The following is a 22,614-nucleotide window of genomic DNA, read 5'->3' on the forward strand; positions in this document are numbered from 1 at the left end:
CTTGGAAATAGAAGTACCGTAAGAATCTGTTCCACAGTTGGTGGATGCTTCTCCCTGGTGGGTAAGCCAGAAAAAGCTCAATGAAACGTTTAAAACAGCCCTCATAAAAGAGCCCTTCAATCCTGTGTTTTATATAGAAGAGATAATGAAGGCAGATTGCAATATTTTATGGTTCTGTTTAAGTGAAAATAACACAAGGGCAATAAAATAAAGTTGAGACTTGAGGGATTTTGTTGTAAGTAAATTCTCATTTTTGTTTTTATCCTCTAGCACATTTGATTTTCCACTACTTTTAAAAAGGTATCAATATGCAGAAAAACATCTTGCTGTTAATGAAGTTAAACAACAACAAGTCAGTTAAGTAATAGGCCTTGGAGGGATTTTCAGGAGTGAATCAGGTAAACAGCAAAACAATTTATATAATTTCTGAAGATTTAAACTAATTTAATTCACTCTAATTGTGAGTGTGAATCTTGAATTAACAAATCTTAGTCACTGATTCCTTTAGGATGATAGTTTGTCATTTCCGGCAAAGGTGTTCCTGCAAATAATCATTACCCAGTTAAGGCAATTCAGCAAACTGACACTGCTGGGAAGATGTTGTTAGGTCACCTCCTGCTCTGCTCAAGCAGTTTTAGTTTGCAACAAAACAGGTAAAACAGGCATGTATACTTGGCTGTAAATCTTTGCAGTTTATATTCATTTCAGTCTTGGCTGATTGATTATTGTCTTTGTGTTGGTCTTTACTAGATAAAAGAGAACAAAGACAATGCTCTCCCTCAGGGAGTCCTCCTAGAATGAAGAAAAAGTTGGAGGGAAAACTAGAAAAGGAAAGCGAACTTGAAGGTTCCATCACCATGAACTATCATTAAAAAATTCATAGAATCTTAAAAAACATCCTAACTAAAATATAAGGCTAAGATAGTAATTCTATAAAGTTTTATTGTGATAAAGATTTTTGAGAAATTACAAAAAAAATAAATAAAAAAAATAACAAGAATAAAACATGATAGCATCAGAACTGAGTTCCACTAGTGAATTTAGTGTAAAACAGCTTTAGCAAAAATTATGCACTTATTGCAAATAAAACTCACTTTTTTGCACTGGGAAATGCACTGAAGTTTCACAATAAGTAAAAGTGTATTTAGCATGGACGAACACATAAAAACAAAACAATTTTATCTTATGAATTGTGTACAGTAACAGTCCCTGTCATTAAAAGGAGCCTTATTTTGATGCAATAACAATAATTTTGGTAGGGTTCATTTTGCATTAGGATATTCAGCACCTTATTTACATGTTAGAAATCACAACATATGTATTCATGATATATTTATCAAATTGTACATTTAAAATAAGATAAGAAAGAGGGAGTGTATTCCCATTTGCACTGTTTTGCACTCAGTGCTGCACTAAGTGGCCCCTTTATTAATTACAGCTGATCAATTGGTGGTTAACACATGTAGCGAATCAGAAACCCAATAATTAAATGCATTCAGTCACATGGATGCCACTCAGTGCATTCTGGCATCTACAGTGCCTTGCGAAAGTACTCGGCCCCCTTGAACTGGTCAACCTCTTGCCACATTTCAGGCTTCAAACATAAAGATATACAATTCTAATTTTTTGTGAAGAATCAACAACAAGTGGGACACAATGGTGAAGTGGAATGAAATTTATTGGATGTGTCAAACGTTTTTAACAAATAAAAAACTGAAAAGTGGGCGTGCAATATTATCCGGCCCCTTAACTTTCAGTGCAGTAAACTCACTCCAGAAGTTCAGTGAGGATCTCTGAATGATCCAATGTTGTCCCAAATGACTGATGATGATAAATAGAATCCACCTGTGTGTAATCAAGTCTCCATATAAATGCACCTGCTCTGTGATAGTCTCAGGGTTCTGTTCAAAGCGCAGAGAGCATCATGAAGACCAAGGAACACACCAGTCAAGTCCGAGATACTGTTGTGGAGAAGTTTAAAGCCGGATTTGGATACAAAAAGATTTCCCAAGCTTTAAACATCCCAAGGAGAACTGTGCAAGCAATCATATTGAAATGGAAGGAGTATCAGATCACTGCAAATCTACCAAGACCAGGCCGTCCCTCTAAACTTTCATCTCGAACAAGGAGAAGACTGATCAGAGATGCAGCCAAGAGGCCCATGATCACTCTGGATGAACTGCAGAGATCTACAGCTGAGGTGGGAGAGTCTGTCCATAGGACAACAATCAGTCGTACACTGCACAAATCTAGCCTTTATGGAAGAGTGGCAAGAAGAAAGCCATTTCTCAAAGATATCCATAAAAAGTCTTGTTTAAAGTTTGCCACAAGCCACCTGGGAGACACACCAAACATGTAGAAGAAGGTGCTCTGGTCAGATGAAACCAATATTGAACTGTTTGCCACAATGCAAAACGATGTTTGGCGTAAAGGCAACACAGCTCATCACCCTGAACACACCATCCCCACTGTCAAACATGGTGGTGGCAGCATCATGGTTTGGGCCTGCTTTTCATCAGCAGGGACAGGGAAGATGGTCAAAATTGATGGGAAGATGGATGGGGCCAAATACAGGACCATTCTGGAAGAAAACCTGTTGGAGTCTGCAAGAGACCTGAGACTGGGACGGAGATTTATCTTCCAACAAGACAATGATCCAAAACATAAAGCCAAATCTACAATGGAATGGTTCACAAATAAACGTATCCAGGTGTTGGAATGGCCAAGTCAAAGTCCAGACCTGAATCTAATCGAGAATCCGTGGAAAGAGCTGAAGACTGTTGTTCACGAACGCTCTCCATCCAACCTCACTGAGCTCCAGCTGTTTTGCAAGGAAGAATTTCAGTCTCTCGATGTGCAAAACTGATAGAGACAAACCCCAAGCGACTTGCAGCTGTGATTGCAGCAAAGGGTGGCGCTACAAAGTATTAACGCAAGGGGGCCGAATAATATTGCATGCCCCACTTTTCAGTTTTTTATTTGTTAAAAAAGTTTTACACATCCAATAAATTTTATTCCACTTCACGATTGTGTCCCACTTGTTGTTGATTCTTCACAAAAAATTTGAATTTTATATCTTTATGTTTGAAGCCTGAAATGTGGTAAGAGGTTGAAAGGTTCAAGGGGGCCGAATACTTTCGCAAGGCACTGTGTCTAAATTTCTTCATTCAGAGGATTTGCTGAAATTCAAAGTGAGCATCAGAATGGGGCAAGAAAGTTGATTTAGGTTAGTTTGAAAGTGCCATGTTAGCTGGTGCCAGATGTGCTGGCTGCTGTATTTCAGAAACTGATCTGTAAGAACTTGCACACTTTGATTTACAGAAAATTGTGTCAAAAAGAGGCCTGCACTGTGTTGCTCAGCGATGGGCTGGCGACCTGCCCAGGGTGTACTCCGCCTCTTGCCTCTCGAGGAAAATGGGCAGACTGGTTCTATATGACAGACAAGCAACAGCAGCTCCAAGTCCTACTTGATACAACCAATGTTTGCAAAATGCTTTCTCTGCATGAACAACATGAGAAACCTTGAAGCAGATCAGATGCAGCAGCAGAAGAGAACGCTGGGTACAAGTTAGCAAAGGACAAGTAACTGAGGCTACAGTTCGCAATGAGTCACTGAAATTGCACATTAACAAAGTAGGAAAAAAGGTTTCCTGGTCTGAGGAGTCTCAATTTCAGCTGCAGCATTCTGATTGTAGGGTAAGGATTGGCTTGAACAAGAAAGCATTGCTTATTGGTGCCTATATCAGGGGATATTTTCTTAGCAAACTTTGGGTACTTTAGTGACAACTGAGCATGAGTTAAATGCCACAGCTGCTGACCCTTTCCATCCCTTTTTGACCATGGTGTATCTATTTTCTTTTCGAAACTTTCTGCAAAAAAATCGAATCATCTCAAACTGGTCTTCTGAAAATGAGAATGAGTTCACTTTACTTCAGTGGCCTCCATAGTCACCAGATCTCAATCCAAAAGAGCACCGGATGATGTGAAATGGGAGATGCGCATTACAGATGTGCAGCCAACAAATCTGCAGGACTTATGTGATGCTGCCATCATGTCAGTATGGACCAAAATCTCTGAGGAATGCTCTTGACATCTTGTTAAAATAAACGCAGTTCTTATAGACTTGAGGTAAAACCACCCGTTTAAGTATGGTCTTACTTTATAGTATGATGAAATATAGCTCTTTTAATGCTGTTTTGCTATTGTTTCTATTGATCTAAAAGGATCCTGAAATGTAAAAGTGTAGGCAATTGTGGCTCTCAAAAGCCTCCACTTGGCTACTTTTGATACTGAGAGGTATAAGTTTACCACATAAATGTATTGTCCAGATACTATCACATAAACCGCTTTGCAAAGTATTCATATTAAGTCCAGATTGCAGTTTGCCACTAGCCATGTAGGGACACAGCAAACATGAGGAAGAAGATGCTCTGGTCAAATGATACCACTTTTTATTAATATAAATCACCGCCTACTGTCATGCCTGTTCTTGTGTTTTTGTTGCCGTAATTATGGTCTCTCTTGGCTTCCCCATCGGGTGTCTCCCTGAACCTGTCATGATATGTTTCACCTGGTTTTGCAATTACCTGTCCCCTATTTAAGTGTCTAGGTTTCCACCCATCTTTGCTAGTTTGTCTCGACTTGTGTCAGCATTCCAGGGTTTTTTTTCTTTGTCCTGTCTTGAACCTTGGATTTTTGACCTTTGCCTCGTATGGTGAACAACCCTTTCTGGATCTCAGACTATTGTTATAGACTCTTTTATCCAGTAATAAATACCAAGTCTGTACATTGGATTCTTTTCTGTGTCCCTGTCACCCACACGGTGAAATGTGGTGGTGGTAGCATCATGATATGGTGACCCTTTTTCTGAGCAGGGATTGGGAAGTTGGCCAGGAATACAGGACAATCAGAAGACCTATTAGAGTCTACAAAACACTTGGGGGACAGGCTCACCTTCCAGCAGGACAACTGCTATATTATAAAATGACCTGGTACAAAAACAAGACCTGAAGCTAATAGAGAATTTGTGAAATACTTAATATTTGATATTCAAAGTTGCTCTCCATTTAATCTGATCAAGCATTTATTAATTTTTCTGGCCCCACATATATATCAGAATTGTCTAGGTGTTGCATAATGCCAGGCCAGGGACACTGCACTGTCCACTGATCTGTTGACGCTGTTGGCAAATTGAAGCAAAACCACTGATCTTAGCTCACTAATCTTAGTTTACAACAAATTATCTGAGTTTAACAAGAAAACAAGGAATCAAACAACAAATAATAATTCTCCATACATTCAGACATAACTCCTAAGTCCTTGTTCTATTGTTCAGAGGGTTTAAAAAACGTCCCTCACAATTTCTGTAGATTCATTTTATTTTTAGCAGAAATTATAATAAAAGAAAGAAACATTTTGTTGTCTCGTGTTTTTTTTTAGTTTTTCTAAATGGAATCTATGAGGAAACATCAAAGCCGTAAAAACAGATATAAAGAGTCTCATAAAATGTAGAATTTCAGTCCTCTATCCACACCCAACAGCTTTTATGCGACTGTAATGACTATTGCCAATAAAAATATTTCTTGTGTCTGCACATTATAACAGCATCAATAAAGAGAGGAATGAAATAAAACCAGGGTGGAAGGACTGTGAGGGTATTGACAGGAATGGGTAAATAGAACCGAGAAGTTATAAAGGCGTCTTGAGGGGTATTTAAGAGCTGCTGAGGATTCAGACTGCATTTAATTTTTTCATGTTCACACACACACACTGATCAAGGCAGGGAAGGCTTGGTCATGATAAAATAAGAAACAGAAACTTTCAGGTGAGTAAATCTTTTTTAACCAAAAGCTTCCATAAAGTTTAGGAGACTGCAAATGTATTTTAAATGCTTTTAGTTGGGTTTTTTCACTTTATTTAATGAATAAAGTCTCAGTGTGATTGAAAACACTTGTTATGTAAGTAGTAGTAATGCCAAGGATCTAGCATCTTACACAGAATTTCTTTTAAAAAGGTAATATTTTTTGAAAAAACTGGCATCGGTGCAAAAACTAAACAAGTTTGTTATTTATTGAATAATTTTCTGTTTAAAAGAATGAAGGACATTGAAATTAACCTCTTTGTAAAGATTGGATGTTCTCCAATCAGGTCAATATAAAACTGATGTAGTGGCAGTTGTGGTCTTTGTTTGCTCACATGCTTTGACGAAATTGGTGGAGAAGTCCTCACATAAAAAAAATAAGGAGATATAGCTATTTATTTTTATATACTATACTCCATGTATGTACATTTGCCTATTGTCAGGTACTGCATTGTTTAAGTTACATAAATTTCTTATGATTAAAACAAAATCTTTTTATCATGTGATTGCCTGAGTATACACACTAAAGGTAAAGAAAGAAAATAGTTGCCTAAAACGTTTAAAAAGGTATTTGTCATTCTTAGTAAATAACCTTCGCCAAATATTATTTAAAAAATTATCAATGATTTCATTAATAAAGACAATGGGAAAATATCCTTTTAGCAGTTTTTTCATCGGAACGTTTGTGTAGAAATTGCATTGTAGAATTCAGTTATTCACATTAAGTCCTTTTATGTCTTCAGGCTGCAGATTATGCACTTAAGGTTTTTTTAAAGGGGCATCTCTACTCTCTCTCAAGTTTCATTTGGTAAGAGCAGAGACAGAATTGCTCTTTATATTGTAAACGTTGCTGATCTCCTCCCTAGAGTCTTTACTGACATATGATCAGATTAGAATCACCAATCAATATAAGCCAAACATATTTAGACTGGCAAAGGAATCATGACCAGCAGTTTTTATTAATGTGCCAAACCTAATATATTACAATTTGAAACACATTGTTTGGGTGTTTTAATGAGTATCCTTTATTTATTAATTCAGGTTAATCTACAAAGACCATAAAAATGAAGCTGATGTTCAGTATCTCTCTTTTCCTTTTGCTGCCCTACTGTACACGTCAAACATCAGGTAAGCTGTTCTAGTCACCTCTTTACACTACATAAAATCTTTGTTCCTTCCCTACTTTTGCGTCAAGCTCCTCCTTTGTGTTTCTTCTTCCCAAGACGTCATAATTGAGTCCACTCCTGCATCAAGCATTGGAGGTGTAATTCAGACGGAGCTTGAGAAGACGGTGTTTCTGGTCTGTACTCTTGAAAGTGGCACTCACGACGATAAGGAGTTGGTGTGGCTGAGGAATGAAGCTGCTGTTGATCTGAAGGATGGAAACAAGGAGAATCGCAGCAGTGTGTGCATCAGTCCTGTCATCATTGAGGATGAGGGTGCTACTTTCACTTGTCACCTGAAAAGCAACGCCTCCAACAAAGCGTCTGTCACCCTCAATGTCACATGTGAGTCCCATTAAAGGATGTTTATACTAAACTAATAATACGGAGGCTTCAGTCATCGACGAAGCAGTCCCGGGTTCGGGTCCCAGCCTCAGCGACATATGTTGCATGGCTGACCCCTCTCTCCACCCCGTTTCCTGGCTGCTTGTTTTCAGAAAATAAAGTTTTGCAAGAAAATCTTTAAAAATAATAATAATCTTAAGGTGTACTTAACAATAGCTAATGTCAGAAGTTCATAGGTTGAGATGATTTTATTATCATTCTAAAGTATGAAATGAATTAATAGTACTAACTATGGCAAACGTTAGTTAAATATTATTAGCATGGTCTTCTTCATAAAACTATTAATTTCTGTAATCAGCTTAGTTTTTTTATCTATGGAAAATCAGACACTTTAGTGTGGATTTCTAAGTGAATTCCATCAGGAGTGATATCCTCTGGGCGTGGAGGTGGCACAGGGGTTAAGCATGTGACTCCTGTACAGACGCCTTGGTCCTCGTTGCAGCTATCATGGGTTAGAGTCCTGGCCCGTTAACAGTTACTGCAGGTCCTCCTCCTCTCTCCACCCCATTTCCTGTCAGCTTACCTTTGAAAAAACTGAGAAAAATAAAGGAAACTAGTGCCAAAAAAAAACAAAGACTAATATGCTCTCCATGCGTTTTGGCTATATTCAGTATTAATCAGGCCAATAACCATTTCCTGTTTTTCTCTAAGTTGAACCTGCTAAATCAAGTGTAGTTTTTCTAAGAACTATACTAGAATACACAAAATAAAAAAATGTGCTGCAGGTTCAGTGATTTAAGTGGTAGTTTTAAATCTAAGAGAAAAAGAAGAAATTAAAAGAATCTATTCATCAAAGCATATATCTCTAACCTTTATCTGATCTGGACAGGTTCTGCTGCAGCAAAGCCCAAACTATAACACTTCCTCCATAACACTTCACAGCTTCTTTTTGTAGAATGCTGTTTTTGACTTATTCCAAACATGCTTTCTGTTCTGACATCCAAGTTATTTCATTTTATATTCATCTGTCCAAAGAACATTATTCCAGAACTCCTTGTCTTTGTCTATGATCTCTCTGGAAAACTTTAGTCTGGTCTTCATATTGCTATCATGTCATTTAACACTGCATTGGGTCACTTTGTTTTCAGTTTAAAGTAGAATCAGAAAAGTCTATTCTGAAAACCATAATACAGGTCCTTCTCAAAATATTAGCATATTGTGATAAAGTTCATTATTTTCCATAATGTCATGATGAAAATGTAACATTCATATATTTTAGATTCATGGCACACTAACTGAAATATTTCAGGTCTTTTATTGTCTTAATACGGATGATTTTGGCATACAGCTCATGAAAACCCAAAATTCCTATCTCACAAAATTAGCATATCATTAAAAGGGTCTCTAAACGAGCTATGAACCTCATCATCTGAATCAACGAGTTAACTCTAAACACCTGCAAAAGATTCCTGAGGCCTTTAAAACTCCCAGCCTGGTTCATCACTCAAAACCCCAATCATGGGTAAGACTGCCGACCTGACTGCTGTCCAGAAGGCCACTATTGACACCCTCAAGCAAGAGGGTAAGACACAGAAAGAAATTTCTGAACGAATAGGCTGTTCCCAGAGTGCTGTATCAAGGCACCTCAGTGGGAAGTCTGTGGGAAGGAAAAAGTGTGGCAGAAAATGCTGCACAACGAGAAGAGGTGACCGGACCCTGAGGAAGATTGTGGAGAAGGGCCGATTCCAGACCTTGGGGGACCTGCGGAAGCAGTGGACTGAGTCTGGAGTAGAAACATCCAGAGGCACCGTGCACAGGCGTGTGCAGGAAATGGGCTACAGGTGCCGCATTCCCCAGACCTGGGCTACAGAGAAGCAGCACTGGACTGTTGCTCAGTGGTCCAAAGTACTTTTTTCGGATGAAAGCAAATTCTGCATGTCATTCGGAAATCAAGATGCCAGAGTCTGGAGGAAGACTGGGGAGAGGGAAATGCCAAAATGCCAGAAGTCTAGTGTCAAGTACCAACAGTCAGTGATGGTCTGGGGTGCCGTGTCAGCTGCTGGTGTTGGTCCACTGTGTTTTATCAAGGGCAGGGTCAATGCAGCTAGCTATCAGGAGATTTTGGAGCACTTCATGCTTCCATCTGCTGAAAAGCTTTATGGAGATGAAGATTTCATTTTTCAGCACGACCTGGCACCTGCTCACAGTGTCAAAACCACTGGTAAATGGTTTACTGACCATGGTATCACTGTGCTCAATTGGCCTGCCAACTCTCCTGACCTGAACCCCATAGAGAATCTGTGGGATATTGTGAAGAGAACGTTGAGAGACTCAAGACCCAACACTCTGGATGAGCTAAAGGCCGCTATCGAAGCATCCTGGGCCTCCATAAGACCTCAGCAGTGCCACAGGCTGATTGCCTCCATGCCACGCCGCATTGAAGCAGTCATTTCTGCAAAAGGATTCCCGACCAAGCATTGAGTGCATAACTGTACATGATTATTTGAAGATTGACGTTTTTTGTATTCAAAACACTTTTCTTTTATTGGTCGGATGAAATATGCTAATTTTGTGAGATAGGAATTTTGGGTTTTCATGAGCTGTATGCCAAAATCATCCGTATTAAGACAATAAAAGACCTGAAATATTTCAGTTAGTGTGCAATGAATCTAAAATATATGAATGTTAAATTTTCATCATTACATTATGGAAAATAATGAACTTTATCACAACATGCTAATATTTTGAGAAGGACCTGTATGATGGCAGCCCTTTATGCAACTGGATAAACATCCCAATGCTTTTGATCCTTTGGTGTTTTTTGTTGGGTTTGGTTCTCATTTGTGAGAGTTTTCATTATTCCTCTGTTTGTTATTATGTTACTTATTCTTGTCATGATCTATTCATTTCTCTGTGTTGTTTAGTGTCAATTAGTTCTTTCCTTGTTAGTTTGGTCTCTTAGTTTATTCCTGTGTTCTAATTCCGGTGTATTGTAGTTATTCCCCTTAGACTGTTATTTGTCTTTTCCTCTTGATTTAGTGCTTCTATGTGTCTCGGTTCAGCTCAACTCCTATTAATCAGTCTCCCTCCCTCAGCTGCTCTGCCTGCTTTCTGCCTTATCTGATCCACATATCCCACAGAATACTCAAACTTGCATTCTGGTAACGGTATTTAAGCTCACCTGTTGTCATTGCTCCCCACCTGGATCCTTCCTTGTCACTCATCCTGTCTATATGCCTGTGACTCTCCCAGTGTTCACTGTCCTTTTCTCCTTGTGCCTTCCTGTAAGTTTTCTTTGTTCATCAATAAATCATTATGTTCATCCAACGCTCCTGTCTGCACCTAGAATCCTAGAACCATGAAGTCTGTAGCTAATTCTCGGGATGGCATGATCAGAAGTTTATTTCAGTCAGAACCACTCTGGCCACGTAGCACATTATTTTAAAGCAGAAAGAAAGCTGTAAGAAAATTTATTCTGTATATAAAATATGTTAAACCTGGTCATTTGAAAAATGTTTGCATCATTATGTTTTTTCTAATTTTCCTCAGATCACACAGACATCTCTGGTTTAGAGGAGGTTACAGTAGAAGACGGGGAATCTCTGGTCCTGCAATGTCACATGAGGGCCAACCCCATGGTCACGTCGGTGACGTGGAAACTAAATGGAAGCCTAGTGGATCTATTAACAAGTAGCTTCATCATAACCAGTGACGGCATTACCAGCAAGCTACAGATCAACAAAGTGGAGAGAAGCCTGCATGAAGGCCTGTACCAGTGCACAGCAACCTCTCCCGTCTATGGAGAACGTAGCAAGTCTTTCCAACTCACTGTCACAGGTCTGTTTCCCCGCTGAGCTCTTTAAATGTTTACAGAAGCTTTATCTTTGAGTTTAATGCTTTTCTTGTGCGTAATCTACATATAAAATATCCCACTCAGGGGTGTCAGGGATAATCTAATGAAATTCGTCTTTGTCAACAGAAAAGACCCTGAAGTTCCCACTTATGCCGATGATAGCAGGGCTGGTGGTGGTGTGCCTCACGGCTCTTCTTGCCATAATTTCACGATGGAGGAAAATTGCACGGGTAACACACACAGAGCAAATGCAAACATTACTAATCAGATTCTTACTGCACAGGTTTCTCAAGGCTATCATTCTCTTTCAACAGTGCTGCAAATAAGTGATCCAAAAGAACCCGGTCTTCTGCATTTTGATCAAGTGAGACCAACCATGGAGGCATCATATTGCTGTACAGTGCAAGAAACTCTGATTACCAATTTTTTTGTTATTTCATTTCTTTCATTTTTGGACTTTTCACAAAGCCAGATCATCAATAAAATGAAAACCTATAGTAGTATTTTCTCAAAGATCGAACCTGTAAGTCAGTGATGGTGTTATGTTATGTTTTTAAAGGGGCAAATTTTAATAGATCAAGACCAGATTTGTTATTGTTTTTCCTTCATTCTTCTCTTTTCATTCATGCTACAAGCACTGTGTTGTTATTGCTTCTTGTTTCTGGAGAAACAGTTCAATAAGCACTTTTACTGTGATAAATATTGAGATAAACTTCATAGTCTGACAAAATGTGCAAGCTTTTGTATTAGCAGTTAGGTTTATATAATGAGAGATTTCACAATTGTTCAACAAGACATTAAATAATGCAATATATGTTGTATAATATTAAAATAAATATAATGTAAATAGTTAAGACAGAAAAACAAAATTCAGAATGAAATTATGTTTGGAGTCAAATTTTGGTTTGAGATAAAACATTTTCCCAATCTTGTTTTTTTGTTATAGAAATAAAGATAAAGTTTTAATGTTGGCAACATTGTAATATCACATTCACAATTTGAGCTGTTTTTTAAGGTTGATAGAGTATAATCAAGAGACATACAACTTTTTACAAAATGTCGTTGTTAAAAATTCCTATGAACTATTACATTTGTGTAAAATGCTGGCAAAATGTTTTGCATACATTATTAAAGTCCATTAATTTAACATATAACCATTCAAAGTAAACAGGCTGATAATAAATGATAATAAATGTAATTGTATAATGTATAGGTATAATTATTATTATTATTATTACACTGATCCATTTTTTTCTCTCAAGTATAGGCCAGAAAAAGTGGCTGTCAAGAAAGCATGATATTAGCTACAAGACGAAAGTGAGAAGCTCTGTGATCGCTCAGGTTACTATTTTTAGGCTTCATATAGTGTGATAATATCTGCTGCTTTTAATCCAACCAGAATATTATATTTTGATGTCTTGTAAAGTATAATCTTGAAAATCTAATTTTTAATCCCGGTGTCCACTTGTCCACTGAACTTTAGCTCCTGACTCAACAATACAGCCCAGGCTTGTTAAAATCATGTTATACATTTACTCTTAATGGGACAAAAGGACGGGGATTATGAGGTTGTGTGGTTCAAGGTCTGGATCTTTGTGTTCTTGCCCATCAACAAACTCTCAGGAAGGTCACACGAAACAATGCAAACACAGAATGTACTGCTCTCATATCATCTACATCTGTTGATCATATAAACAAAATTGAGACAAATTTGCTGTGAGACTTTTGTGAACAATGACGAATCTGATTATTTTATAATTTAATAAAACTATGAGTTGAAAAAGGAATCTCCAGTCGGAAAGCCTCAGGAGCTGCAGCGGCTGCTAAAAGCCATGTTTAAAAGCAGCACCATAGTAGAGAAATTCAACATTATGTGCAAGAAGATTGTATATATTCACTGATATGAAGTGTGAAAATTGTGTAAATTAATAATACAATATCTTGTAAGTTATTATAAAGAAAAAGGTTAAGTAGTAGTAGATTGTACTCGTACTCGTACTCGTCGTCTTCCGCTTATCCGGGACCGGGTCGCGGGGGCTGCAGACTCAGCAGACGCCCAGACGTCCCTCTCTCCAGACACCTCCTCCAGTTCTTCCAGGGGGAGCCCAAGGCGTTCCCAGGCCAGCCGAGAGACATAGTCCCTCCATCGTGTCCTGGGCCGTCCCCTGGCCCTCCTCCCGGTGGGACGTGCCTGGAACACCTCCCGGGGAAGGCGTCCAGGAGGCATCCGGTATAGATGCCCGAGCCACCTCAACTGGCTCCTCTCGATGTGGAGGAGCAGCGGCTCTACTCCGAGCCCCTCCCGGATGGCCGAACTCCTCACCCTATCTCTAAGGGAGTGCCCGGCCACCCTACGGAGGAAGCTCATTTCAGCCGCTTGTATCCGGGATCTCGTTCCTTCGGTCATGACCCAAAGTTCATGGCCATAGGTGAGGGTAGGAACGTAGACCGACCGGTAAATTGAGAGCTTTGCTTTTCGGCTCAGCTCTCTCTTCACCACAACGGACCGGCACAGCGCCCCCATTACTGTGGCAGCCGCACCGATCCGTTTGTCAATCTCCTGCTCCATTCTTCCCTCACTCGTGAACAAGACCCCGAGATACTTAAACTCCTCCACTTGAGGCAGGAACTCCCCTCCAACCTGAAGAGGACAAGCCACCCTTTTCCAGTCGAGTACCATGGCCTCGGACTTGGAGGAGCTGATCTTCATCCCAGCCGCTTCACACTCGGCTGTGAACCGCCACAGCGCATGCTGTAGGTCTTGGCTAGATGGGGCCAGCAGGACCACGTCATCCGCAAAAAGAAGAGACAAAATCCACTGGTCCCCGAACCAGAACCACCTCCGGCCCTTGGCTGCGTATAGAAATCCTGTCCATAAAAGTTATGAACAGGACCGGTGACAAAGGGCAGCCCTGCCGGAGTCCAACATGCACCGGGAACAGGTCCGACTTAGTGCCGGCAATGCGGACCAAACTCCTGCTCCGCTCGTACAGGGACCGGATGGCCCCTAATAAAGGGCCCCCGATTCCATACTCCTGGAGCACCCCCCACAGGGCATCACGAGGGACACAGTCGAATGCCTTCTCCAGGTCCACAAAACACTTGTGAACCGGTTGGGCAAACTCCCATGAACCCTCGAGTACCCTGTAGAGGGTATAGAGCTGGTCCAGTGTTCCACGGCCGGGACGAAAACCACACTGCTCCTCCTGAAGCCGAGGTTTGACTATCGGTCGGACTCTCCTCTCCAATACCCTGGCGTAGGCCTTACCAGGGAGGCTGAGGAGTGTGATCCCCCTGTAGCTGGAACACACCCTCCGGTCCCCCTTCTTATGAAGGGGGACCACCACCCCAGTCTACCAGTCCAGAGGCACTGTCCCCGACCGCCACGCAATGTTGAAGAGGCGTGTCAACCATGACAGCTCTACAACATCCAGAGACTTGAGGTACTCAGGGCGGATCTCATCCAACCACGAAGCCTTGCCTCCACAGAGCTTTTTAACCACCTCTGTGACTTCAGCCTGGGTGATGAAAGATTCCAACCCCGAGTCCCCAGCCTCTGTTTCCACCACGGAATGCGTGATGGCAGGATTGAGGAGATCCTCGAAGTACTCCTTCCACCGCCTGATAATGTCCTCAGTCGAGGTCAGCAGTCTCCCGCCCCCACTATAAACAGTGTTGGCGAAGCACTGCTTCCCCCTCCTGAGGCGCCGGACGGTTTGCCAGAATCGCTTCGAGGCCAACCGGTAGTCCTTCTCCATGGCCTCACCGAACTCCTCCCAGGCCCGAGTTTTTGCCTCTGCCACAGCCCGGGCCACAGCACGCTTGGCCTCACGGTACTCGTCAGCCGCCTCAGGAGTCCCACAAGCCAACCACAGCCGATAGGACTCCTTCTTCAGCTTGACAGCATCCCTTACTGCCGGTGTCCACCACCAGGTTCTGGGATTGCCGCCGCGACAGGCACCGCAGACCTTACGGCCACAGCTACGGGCAGCAGCATCGACAATAGATGCGGAGAACATGGTCCACTCGGACTCTATGTCTCCAACATCCCCCGGGATCTGGTCGAAGCTCTCCCGGAGGTGGAAGTTGAATACATCCCTGGCCGAGGGCTCCGCCAGGCGTTCCCAGCAGACCCTCACTGTGCACTTGGGCCTGCCAAGTCTGTCCGGCTTTCTCCTCCTCCAGCGGATCCAACTCACCACCAGGTGGTGATCAGTGGACAGCTCAGCCCCTCTCTTCACCCGAGTGTCCAAAACATGCGGCCGAAGGTCTGATGATACGACATCAAAGTCGATCATCGACCTCCTGCCTAGGGTGTCCTGGTGCCAAGTGCACTGATGGACACCCTTATGTTTGAACATGGTGTTCGTTATGGACAATCCGTGACTAGCACAGAAGTCCAATAACAAAACACCACTCGGATTCAGATCGGGGAGGCCATTCCTCCCGATCACGCCTTACCAGGTGTCACTGTCGTTCCCCACGTAGGCGTTGAAGTCCCCCAGCAGAATAATGGAGTCCCCGGGAGGGGCACTATCCAGCACCCCCGACAGGGACGCCAAGAAGGCCGGTTACTCTGCACTACCACTTGGCCCGTAGGCTGAAATGATAGTCAGAGACCTCTCCCCAACCCGAAGGCGCAGGGTACGACCCTCTCATCCACTGGGATAAACCCCAACACGAGACGGCTGAGCTGGGGGGCAACAAGCAAACCCACACCAGCCCGCCGCCTCTCCCCGTGGGCCACTCCAGAGTAGAAGAGAGTCCAACCCCTCTCAAGGAGATGGGTTCCAGAGCCCACGCTGTGCGTGGAGGCGAGCCCGACTATTTCTAGTCGATATCTCTTGACTTCCCGCACAAGCTCAGGCTCCTTCCCCCCCAGCGAGGTGACATTCCACGTCCCTAGAGCCAGCCTAAGCATCCGGGGATCGGGCCGCTGTGGTCTCCACCTTCGTCCGCCACCCAATCCTCTTTGCACCGGTCCCTCACGGTTCCCCCTGCAGGTGGTGGGCCCACTGGGGGATGGCCTCGCGTCTCTCGTTCGGGTTGGCCTGGCCGGGTCCCGCGAGGAGCAACCCGGCCACCAGGCGCTCTCCGACGAGTCCCGACCCCAGGCCTGGCTCCAGGGTGGGACCCCGGCTCCGCTGTACCGGGCGACGTCACGTGCCTCGATATTTTGTTCTTCATGAGGGATTCTTGAACCACTCTTTGTCTGACCCATCACCTAGAGCCTGTTTGCCATGGGAGACCCTACCAGGGGCATTTAGGCCCCAGACAACATAGCCTCTAGGATCATTTGAGCACTCAAACCCCTCCACCATGTTAAGGTGGCGGTTCAAGGAGGGGAGTAGTAGATTGTTTGCGTTTTCATATATCTATGAAGTCTTTGAATTTTAAAAATAACAATCTTAGTATTCAAGAAATTTCACATGCATATTTGCAAAAATATTATTTCTATGATGAAACTTGCTTCCATCCATAAAATATTAGTTTGTGGTCAACAACCCCAATACATTACAAACTTCTGTTAAATTATTAAAACTAGGATAATTCAAGTAAAAACAAAATGGACTAACCAGTTGCACTGTTTTTACATAACAACCTCTCTAAATTAAAAAGAAACAGATTCTGTTAACTTAAATATGTCACTGTAGCTAATATAAGTAGAATAACAGCAGAAAAAACAGCATAAAACAGTAAAAGCATAAAATAATTTAAAAAAAAGATAAATCAAAATGATTACAAAAAGGGGTGTGGAGGCTATGTTAACAATTATCTTTATGTAAGCACTCAAAAATTGTCTCATAGCAATGGAAGATATGTCAAAAACTAGTTAAGATCCACATAAAATACTAGAATTATGTCCCTTTTTTAAAGATTTTACAACACAACCGTCTATAAAACGTAACACGCGTTACGTCACCGTCTTGCGTGGAGAGCGTGGTGATGTGGTTACGCTGTGGTCCACCGCCAAATTCAAATTGTGAGGAAAAACTGGGAGAAAGGGAGCAGCTGCAACAGAGGAAAGACGATTCTCTCACGTATCCGTTTGCGGGTGAGATATTTACGCAGCGGGAATGCGTGTTTCTTATTTTAAAGGCTTTTTAAGAGGTGGCTCTTATCGGAGAAGGTTGAGTTATTATTTACTTAGCTAGCAATGTTTTCACGACACAAACCTCTCTAAAGTTAATGGCTCTATATTTTTTCTAAGTTTGAGGCACCGTTGCTACGACATGTAAAACCTCTGTAACATTTTACACGAAGAAGAGCGTTATTATTTGCTCTGGTGACGTCTGGAAAGCGTTTATTCTCGGCTGCAGTTAAACAGGGCAGGGCAGCCTGCACGGCAACACACACACACACACACACACACATTATCCTGAAACAACAAAGGAAACTGAGCTTTCACTAACATGAATGTCGCTGCTTGATTGTGAAGGTTGTTACGGGTCATTTTTCACACTTTTTGGCAGTAGATAGCCTCTCTTTGAATTCTCCCTTTTAAAAGGAAACGACACAAAAATAAATTATTGTTAATGATGACTATAAATAAAATCAGAATAATAGCATTAAAATAGACTGTCTTTAAAATCTAATTGTTAACATCTTTTTCTAAAAATAGTCGACTGAAAATTCTTGTTTATACCCGAACCATCAGTTGACAAAAATAATCAAAGAGAAATCAGTATTTCTAATTGAATTCCTTTAAAAACTTCTAATGTTCGTATTTGCACACAGTTTATATTTATTTGGCTTTGTTTGCATGTTGGTGCTGCATTCAAAGTAATGCAGCACTGCCCCTTGCTCACCTGTTGCTGCACACTCCCAGTCAGCTGGCTGAATGAAAGCCTTGCTCATTTTTTCCTTTGGTTGCCAGGATGACAAATCTGGCTTTTTGGAAATTATTCTTGGTGTGAAAAACACCTTGCGAGTGGCATGTTTGTTAATCACCCAACTTCAGACTGGCTGCCTGAACCGATAACCTGACTTATTAAGAAAGATGCAACAATCTGCTTTTTCTGACCATTACCGATTTCTAGTTTTTGATGTAAGTATTTATTGTTTTACCTTGTTAATTGATCCAAGTTATGCTTAGAGCTAAAAGTGTTGGCCAGAAAACAAGTTGTTGGTTTTAGATTTTTTTCAACATATTTTGCGGTTTGATTTAGTTCTACAGGCAGTACAGTCATGGATGGGCTTGGAAGAGCTGTGGTTGGGGTCTGGCGGGCGCACACAACCCTGGATGAATCTGATGGAGCAGAGAGCTCCCCAGAAGTACCTGATCGTTTCCGTAAGATGCGCTCCTCATCCTCGCTCGGCTCTCTGCGGATGTCCTTGCGGAACCGGCTGCCGCTGCGCACCGTTCAGGCAAACTCCCTCCCGGAGACTTCAGCCTCAGAAATCCAGAAGGACCATCCCAAACCCAATGTGGCCCGCAAGCTCTCTCGCAGCGCCAGGAACTCGATCAGCGGAATGTGTCAGGTGAATGTTTGGATCAGAGATTGCCAGTCTGTCCTCCAGTGTATGTTCTTCAATTATGCCGTGAAGTTAAATGGGTTTGTCTTATTTCCTCAGAGGTTTCAAAGGACTAGAGAGTTTTCACGTGAGGAGTGTTTGGTGGCCACCCCTGGTCGAGATGCAGAATTTGCAGGTGCATCATCTTCTTGCACTCCACGTCGTACTCCTCGTCGAGCTGCAACACCCAGACGCACCCCTAGATCTGCTGCCAAACCCAGCCGCAGTCCGGGGTCTAGAGAACGGAAGACCCCTGAAGCGTTTGTACATAGGGTGAAAACAGCTAGAGGCAGGAGGCAGCTGGTCCGAATGGCTGCTTTGCGAAGTCCCTTTTCTTCTCCCAACACAGAGAACCAAAGACTGTGAGTTACATTACCAGTTATATACTTTTTTTTTTTTTTTTTGTGGAGCGCTTTGTTAGTTAGTCCTGATTTTATAAAAATTTTTCTGTGCTTGTGTATTTTTATTGCTACATTTAGAACATTTGACAAGGATTTGGAGTCAGTTTCCAGTGGAATCAGAAGGCTGAAATATCTGTCCAAGGCTTTTGATGACATAATTCGAAGAGAAGATAGGTAAAGTTAAGGTTTGCTTAAATGTGTTTTTATGTTTTGTTTTGGGGGGTTTTTCTTGGCAAGTGCTCTCTTAATGATATAGTGAAGAACAGTTTACAGTATTTTGTAGTCAAGATTTGATAAAGAAAATGTCTTTGTCTTCATGGATAATTTGATTATCCACGATTATCTAATATGTCCCCTCCCATCTGAAGAGCCCAGTGCACATTGTGGGTCTCCAGACTTCCTCCCCTACGCCCGCCGCCCCCCTTGACATTCTTCCCGCCTCAGTCTGAAAGCTTGTCTTCTGGTATTCGGATTTAGGGGGGGGGTTGAAGCCAGATGAAATGACAAAAATGTGGGTGCCTTTTTTGCATCACTTCCTGTGTTGACATTCAAAATCCAACGGCAGCGGCAGAACCACAAACAATCAGATACAATGTTAAAGGCGGAGACGCATATGAACAGTGATCTTGTATAATATCTGTTAAGGATGCATGCGGCCAGTGGTGATCCTCACTGTAAGGAAATGCCTATTTAGAAGTTTATTTCTCTACAGGGAGCTCAGATGTCCCCTGATTGTGGAATAGGACCAAAGGTAAATCAACTTCTGGAAAGAAGTTTAGCCACACATGGAAAGCTGTACTCTTTGTTGCTAACTTCAGCATGAAAATGCATGACAGAGCTCCTTCCCCACACACGCCTATATGCCTGGCATCACAAACAAAGCTTTGAAAATCTAACAATTCTAACAGTTTTGCATTTAATGAATAACTCACGGTTCAAGCAGAAGATGTTTTTCTTGTCAGTCTGACTTTTATTTTCCTCTTTCGTTTTCCGTGTATGCAGTTATACTCACAGGTTTCAAAAGAGCCTTTAGGAACTTGATGTTATTAAAACTCCTGATGAAAGATGAAAGTTGGCAATATAGAAAATCCAGCATGTGTTGCAATGTGAAAATCAGAAAGATTTTTTTTTAGCTATTAATAAAAACAGTTTTACACTAAATATTTAATGACAGTTTAATACTTTTCAAATGTATTAATTTTAAGTATTTGGGGATATACAGTGCCACTCACAAGTTTAAAAAAGGTTAATACAGGTGGATACATTGGTTTTTATAGTGGATTTTCTCCAATTCAAACTGGGTCAAAGTTATTCATACGAGCTTAAATATGTTCATCCATCCCCCCTAATATTTAGTTAAATTCCCTTTAGCAAGTTTTGCCTTTACCACATGCAACCTCCTGACATACTGCAGACTTAACATTTGACCCCTGTTCTTTAATGTGATGATTTCCTTGCACAGACTAACTAACTCATACATTTTTAGTATAATTGAGGTAACGGTCTTCTAAAAGCGTATTGTAACCCTGTTTATCAACTCCAAAATACGGTTGGAAGTGTGGGTGTTTTTGGGTGGGTGGGTGGGGGGTCTTACCACTGATAAGACATTTAGAGGAGTCGGGGTGAAGCATTCCAACTTCACTGTACCAATGGTCATGTATGGTGGTGGTAGCATCATGCTGTGGGAGCGTTTTGATGTCCGTATTAATAGTGCCGTGCACAAAGCGGCTATAATAAAATGGAGAACTACCTTGTATTTCATCTTAATCTAAAACCAAAAGCTTGAGAACAATGATCTCAAACAAACATCAAAACTGGTTTTGGAACAGATGGAGCATTCCTAGCAATAATCTTTTAGGAAACCTTGGCCCCAAATATACAGGATGTTTTTGGAAAATGCTTAGAGGACGGGTCAATGCCAAGAATAACTTTCCATTCTGAAAAATAGGGGGGTCAAATATTCAGCTTTAAGTTTGTGCGTACTAATTCTTGTTTTTCAAATTCACTGAAGTTTTATAACAATTCCCCCCTGCAAAAGTAAACGACATTCATGTCGATAATAGGTGTGTGTACAGTTTTGTGTACATAGATTTAACAATCCATACATTAAACTAATATTCTGCTGCCTGTTTTTGTGTTCTGAACAGGCCTGGGTCAAGCAACTGTCCTGGAGGGGCAATGATGAGAAAGTTGGACCCTCGCGGTAAACTCAGTCGGTCAAACTTCACACGTCGAGCATCGCACCTCTCAAACACATTTGGAGGATGGGCTAACACAGCTGTGAACACTATTCGGAAACCCAACTGAACTACACGAGTACAAGTGTGTGTTAAGTGTAGGACCTTCTGTAGCCATGTTTTAAACGTTTCATTGTGGATTCACTGTTACCTGTACAGAGACTTTTCTATAGCTGCTTGTTTCTGTGTGTTATGTGTATGTTTAGCATTATTTGTGAGTCTTGTGTTTATATGTCTCAGGTTAGCTCTGTGTGGGTTGAACATCCTCATAACTACCAAAGGGAGTCCATCTTTCCTGATGAAACAATATTTTTAGTTACATATTTTAAATAGTTCAAAGAAATGCTGCACTATAGTCAGATTATAGCTATAAAACTAACAGTAAGAGGACAGGTTGTTTTTCCTTACTTTACTTTATGTATGCAAAAATCCTAACCTTTTTATACCATTTTCTTTATTTTCTTTTTAATAAACCAAATTTGATATCATGCTTTTTTTATATATAGTCTGGGTAGTATTTAAATGGGCACTTTCTAGCAGAGGTTGTTGCTTGCAATGGTCTGTGAATGATTCATGCACCAATACAGTACACATAAATCATCCGATAATGTGATGGGAGGGTTAAAGGCTCATTACCAGATGACGGAAGCGATGATGATGTTATGATGAAGAATCCAGCAAGTTATTAGTGTAGCGACAGCCTCAAATGAAGCAAAATGTTCTTTTCTTTCTTTCTTTGCTATGCTTCCTATTTCTGGCTTAACGGGGGAAATGGGAGAGGCTGTGCCTAAATGTGAAACAATAAAAACTATGCTAGCCAACAATACATCTAGTCTCCTTTTGTTCTTTGTTTTTGCTTCAAATCACATGTAACGTTCGCCGTGTAACCTAAAACAATACTTGGCATTTATTTACATGGTACTGGTATCATTGGAAGCAAGTCCCCAGTACTTCAGAGATACGTCTTGGGTTCAAGTTCTCTTTTTTTTTTTCTCTCTCTCTACCTACACAGATGAATACATTTAAACATTTTGGATTAGAAACAAAGGGCTTGACTTTGGTTGACATGACATAAAGAATGAAGGACTTTCACCCCAGTTAACCACCTTTTTTGCAACACTTTTTATGCAATTATTTACTAGAAATCCTGAGGTGATACCTTTTTATAAAAGCACCTTTCACTTTAGTCAGCAGCAAGCCTTTTGGAATGTCTTCATCTGTTCTGAACATCTAGAGACTG

The 22,614-nt window shown here is 41.3% G+C and overlaps 2 protein-coding genes across 5 annotated transcripts; both read left to right on the top strand.

The window, feature by feature from the left end:
• Nucleotides 1-5,671: 5,671 nt before the first annotated feature.
• On the top strand, nucleotides 5,672-12,431 carry tmigd1 (transmembrane and immunoglobulin domain containing 1). Of its 2 annotated transcripts, XM_047378365.1 has the most exons (7): nucleotides 5,736-5,824; nucleotides 6,604-6,668; nucleotides 6,902-6,988; nucleotides 7,084-7,368; nucleotides 10,918-11,205; nucleotides 11,348-11,451; nucleotides 11,536-12,431. In XM_047378365.1, exons 3-7 carry the CDS (start codon nucleotides 6,925-6,927, stop codon nucleotides 11,545-11,547), a joined length of 753 nt encoding a protein of 250 aa, XP_047234321.1. In that variant the 5' UTR covers nucleotides 5,736-5,824; nucleotides 6,604-6,668; nucleotides 6,902-6,924; the 3' UTR covers nucleotides 11,548-12,431. The 2 variants fall into 2 exon arrangements, with proteins under 2 accessions (XP_047234320.1, XP_047234321.1); XM_047378364.1 differs by lacking the exon at nucleotides 6,604-6,668 and having other exon boundaries at nucleotides 5,672-5,824.
• Nucleotides 12,432-17,151: 4,720 nt separating this feature from the next.
• LOC124876476 lies at nucleotides 17,152-22,200 on the top strand. 3 transcript variants are annotated; one of them, XM_047379299.1, is made up of 7 exons: nucleotides 17,190-17,276; nucleotides 18,099-18,269; nucleotides 18,391-18,703; nucleotides 18,797-19,098; nucleotides 19,216-19,311; nucleotides 19,850-19,888; nucleotides 21,285-22,200. In XM_047379299.1, the coding sequence occupies exons 3-6, from the start codon at nucleotides 18,410-18,412 to the stop codon at nucleotides 19,878-19,880; spliced, it is 723 nt and encodes a 240-aa protein (XP_047235255.1). In that variant the 5' UTR covers nucleotides 17,190-17,276; nucleotides 18,099-18,269; nucleotides 18,391-18,409; the 3' UTR covers nucleotides 19,881-19,888; nucleotides 21,285-22,200. The 3 variants fall into 3 exon arrangements, with proteins under 3 accessions (XP_047235254.1, XP_047235255.1, XP_047235253.1); XM_047379297.1 differs by lacking the exon at nucleotides 19,850-19,888 and having other exon boundaries at nucleotides 17,194-17,276; XM_047379298.1 differs by lacking the exons at nucleotides 18,099-18,269; nucleotides 19,850-19,888 and having other exon boundaries at nucleotides 17,152-17,276.
• Nucleotides 22,201-22,614: the final 414 nt, after the last annotated feature.

The sequence above is a fragment of the Girardinichthys multiradiatus genome, chromosome 11 (assembly GCF_021462225.1).
Source record: "Girardinichthys multiradiatus isolate DD_20200921_A chromosome 11, DD_fGirMul_XY1, whole genome shotgun sequence".
In the NCBI taxonomy this organism is placed as follows: domain Eukaryota; kingdom Metazoa; phylum Chordata; class Actinopteri; order Cyprinodontiformes; family Goodeidae; genus Girardinichthys; species Girardinichthys multiradiatus.

What these genes read in the sequence shown, in the direction of transcription:
- tmigd1 (XM_047378364.1), top strand. Translation starts at nt 6,925, where the DNA reads ATGAAGCTGATGTTCAGTATCTCTCTTTTCCTTTTGCTGCCCTACTGT. An exon ending in CTGTACACGTCAAACATCAG is followed by an intron (nt 6,989 to 7,083) that starts GTAAGCTGTTCT and finishes CTTCTTCCCAAG; the next exon opens with ACGTCATAATTGAGTCCACT. An exon ending in TTTCCAACTCACTGTCACAG is followed by an intron (nt 11,206 to 11,347) that starts GTCTGTTTCCCC and finishes CTTTGTCAACAG; the next exon opens with AAAAGACCCTGAAGTTCCCA.
- LOC124876476 (XM_047379298.1), top strand. Translation starts at nt 18,410, where the DNA reads ATGGATGGGCTTGGAAGAGCTGTGGTTGGGGTCTGGCGGGCGCACACA. An exon ending in AACACAGAGAACCAAAGACT is followed by an intron (nt 19,099 to 19,215) that starts GTGAGTTACATT and finishes TGCTACATTTAG; the next exon opens with AACATTTGACAAGGATTTGG. An exon ending in ATAATTCGAAGAGAAGATAG is followed by an intron (nt 19,312 to 21,284) that starts GTAAAGTTAAGG and finishes TGTTCTGAACAG; the next exon opens with GCCTGGGTCAAGCAACTGTC.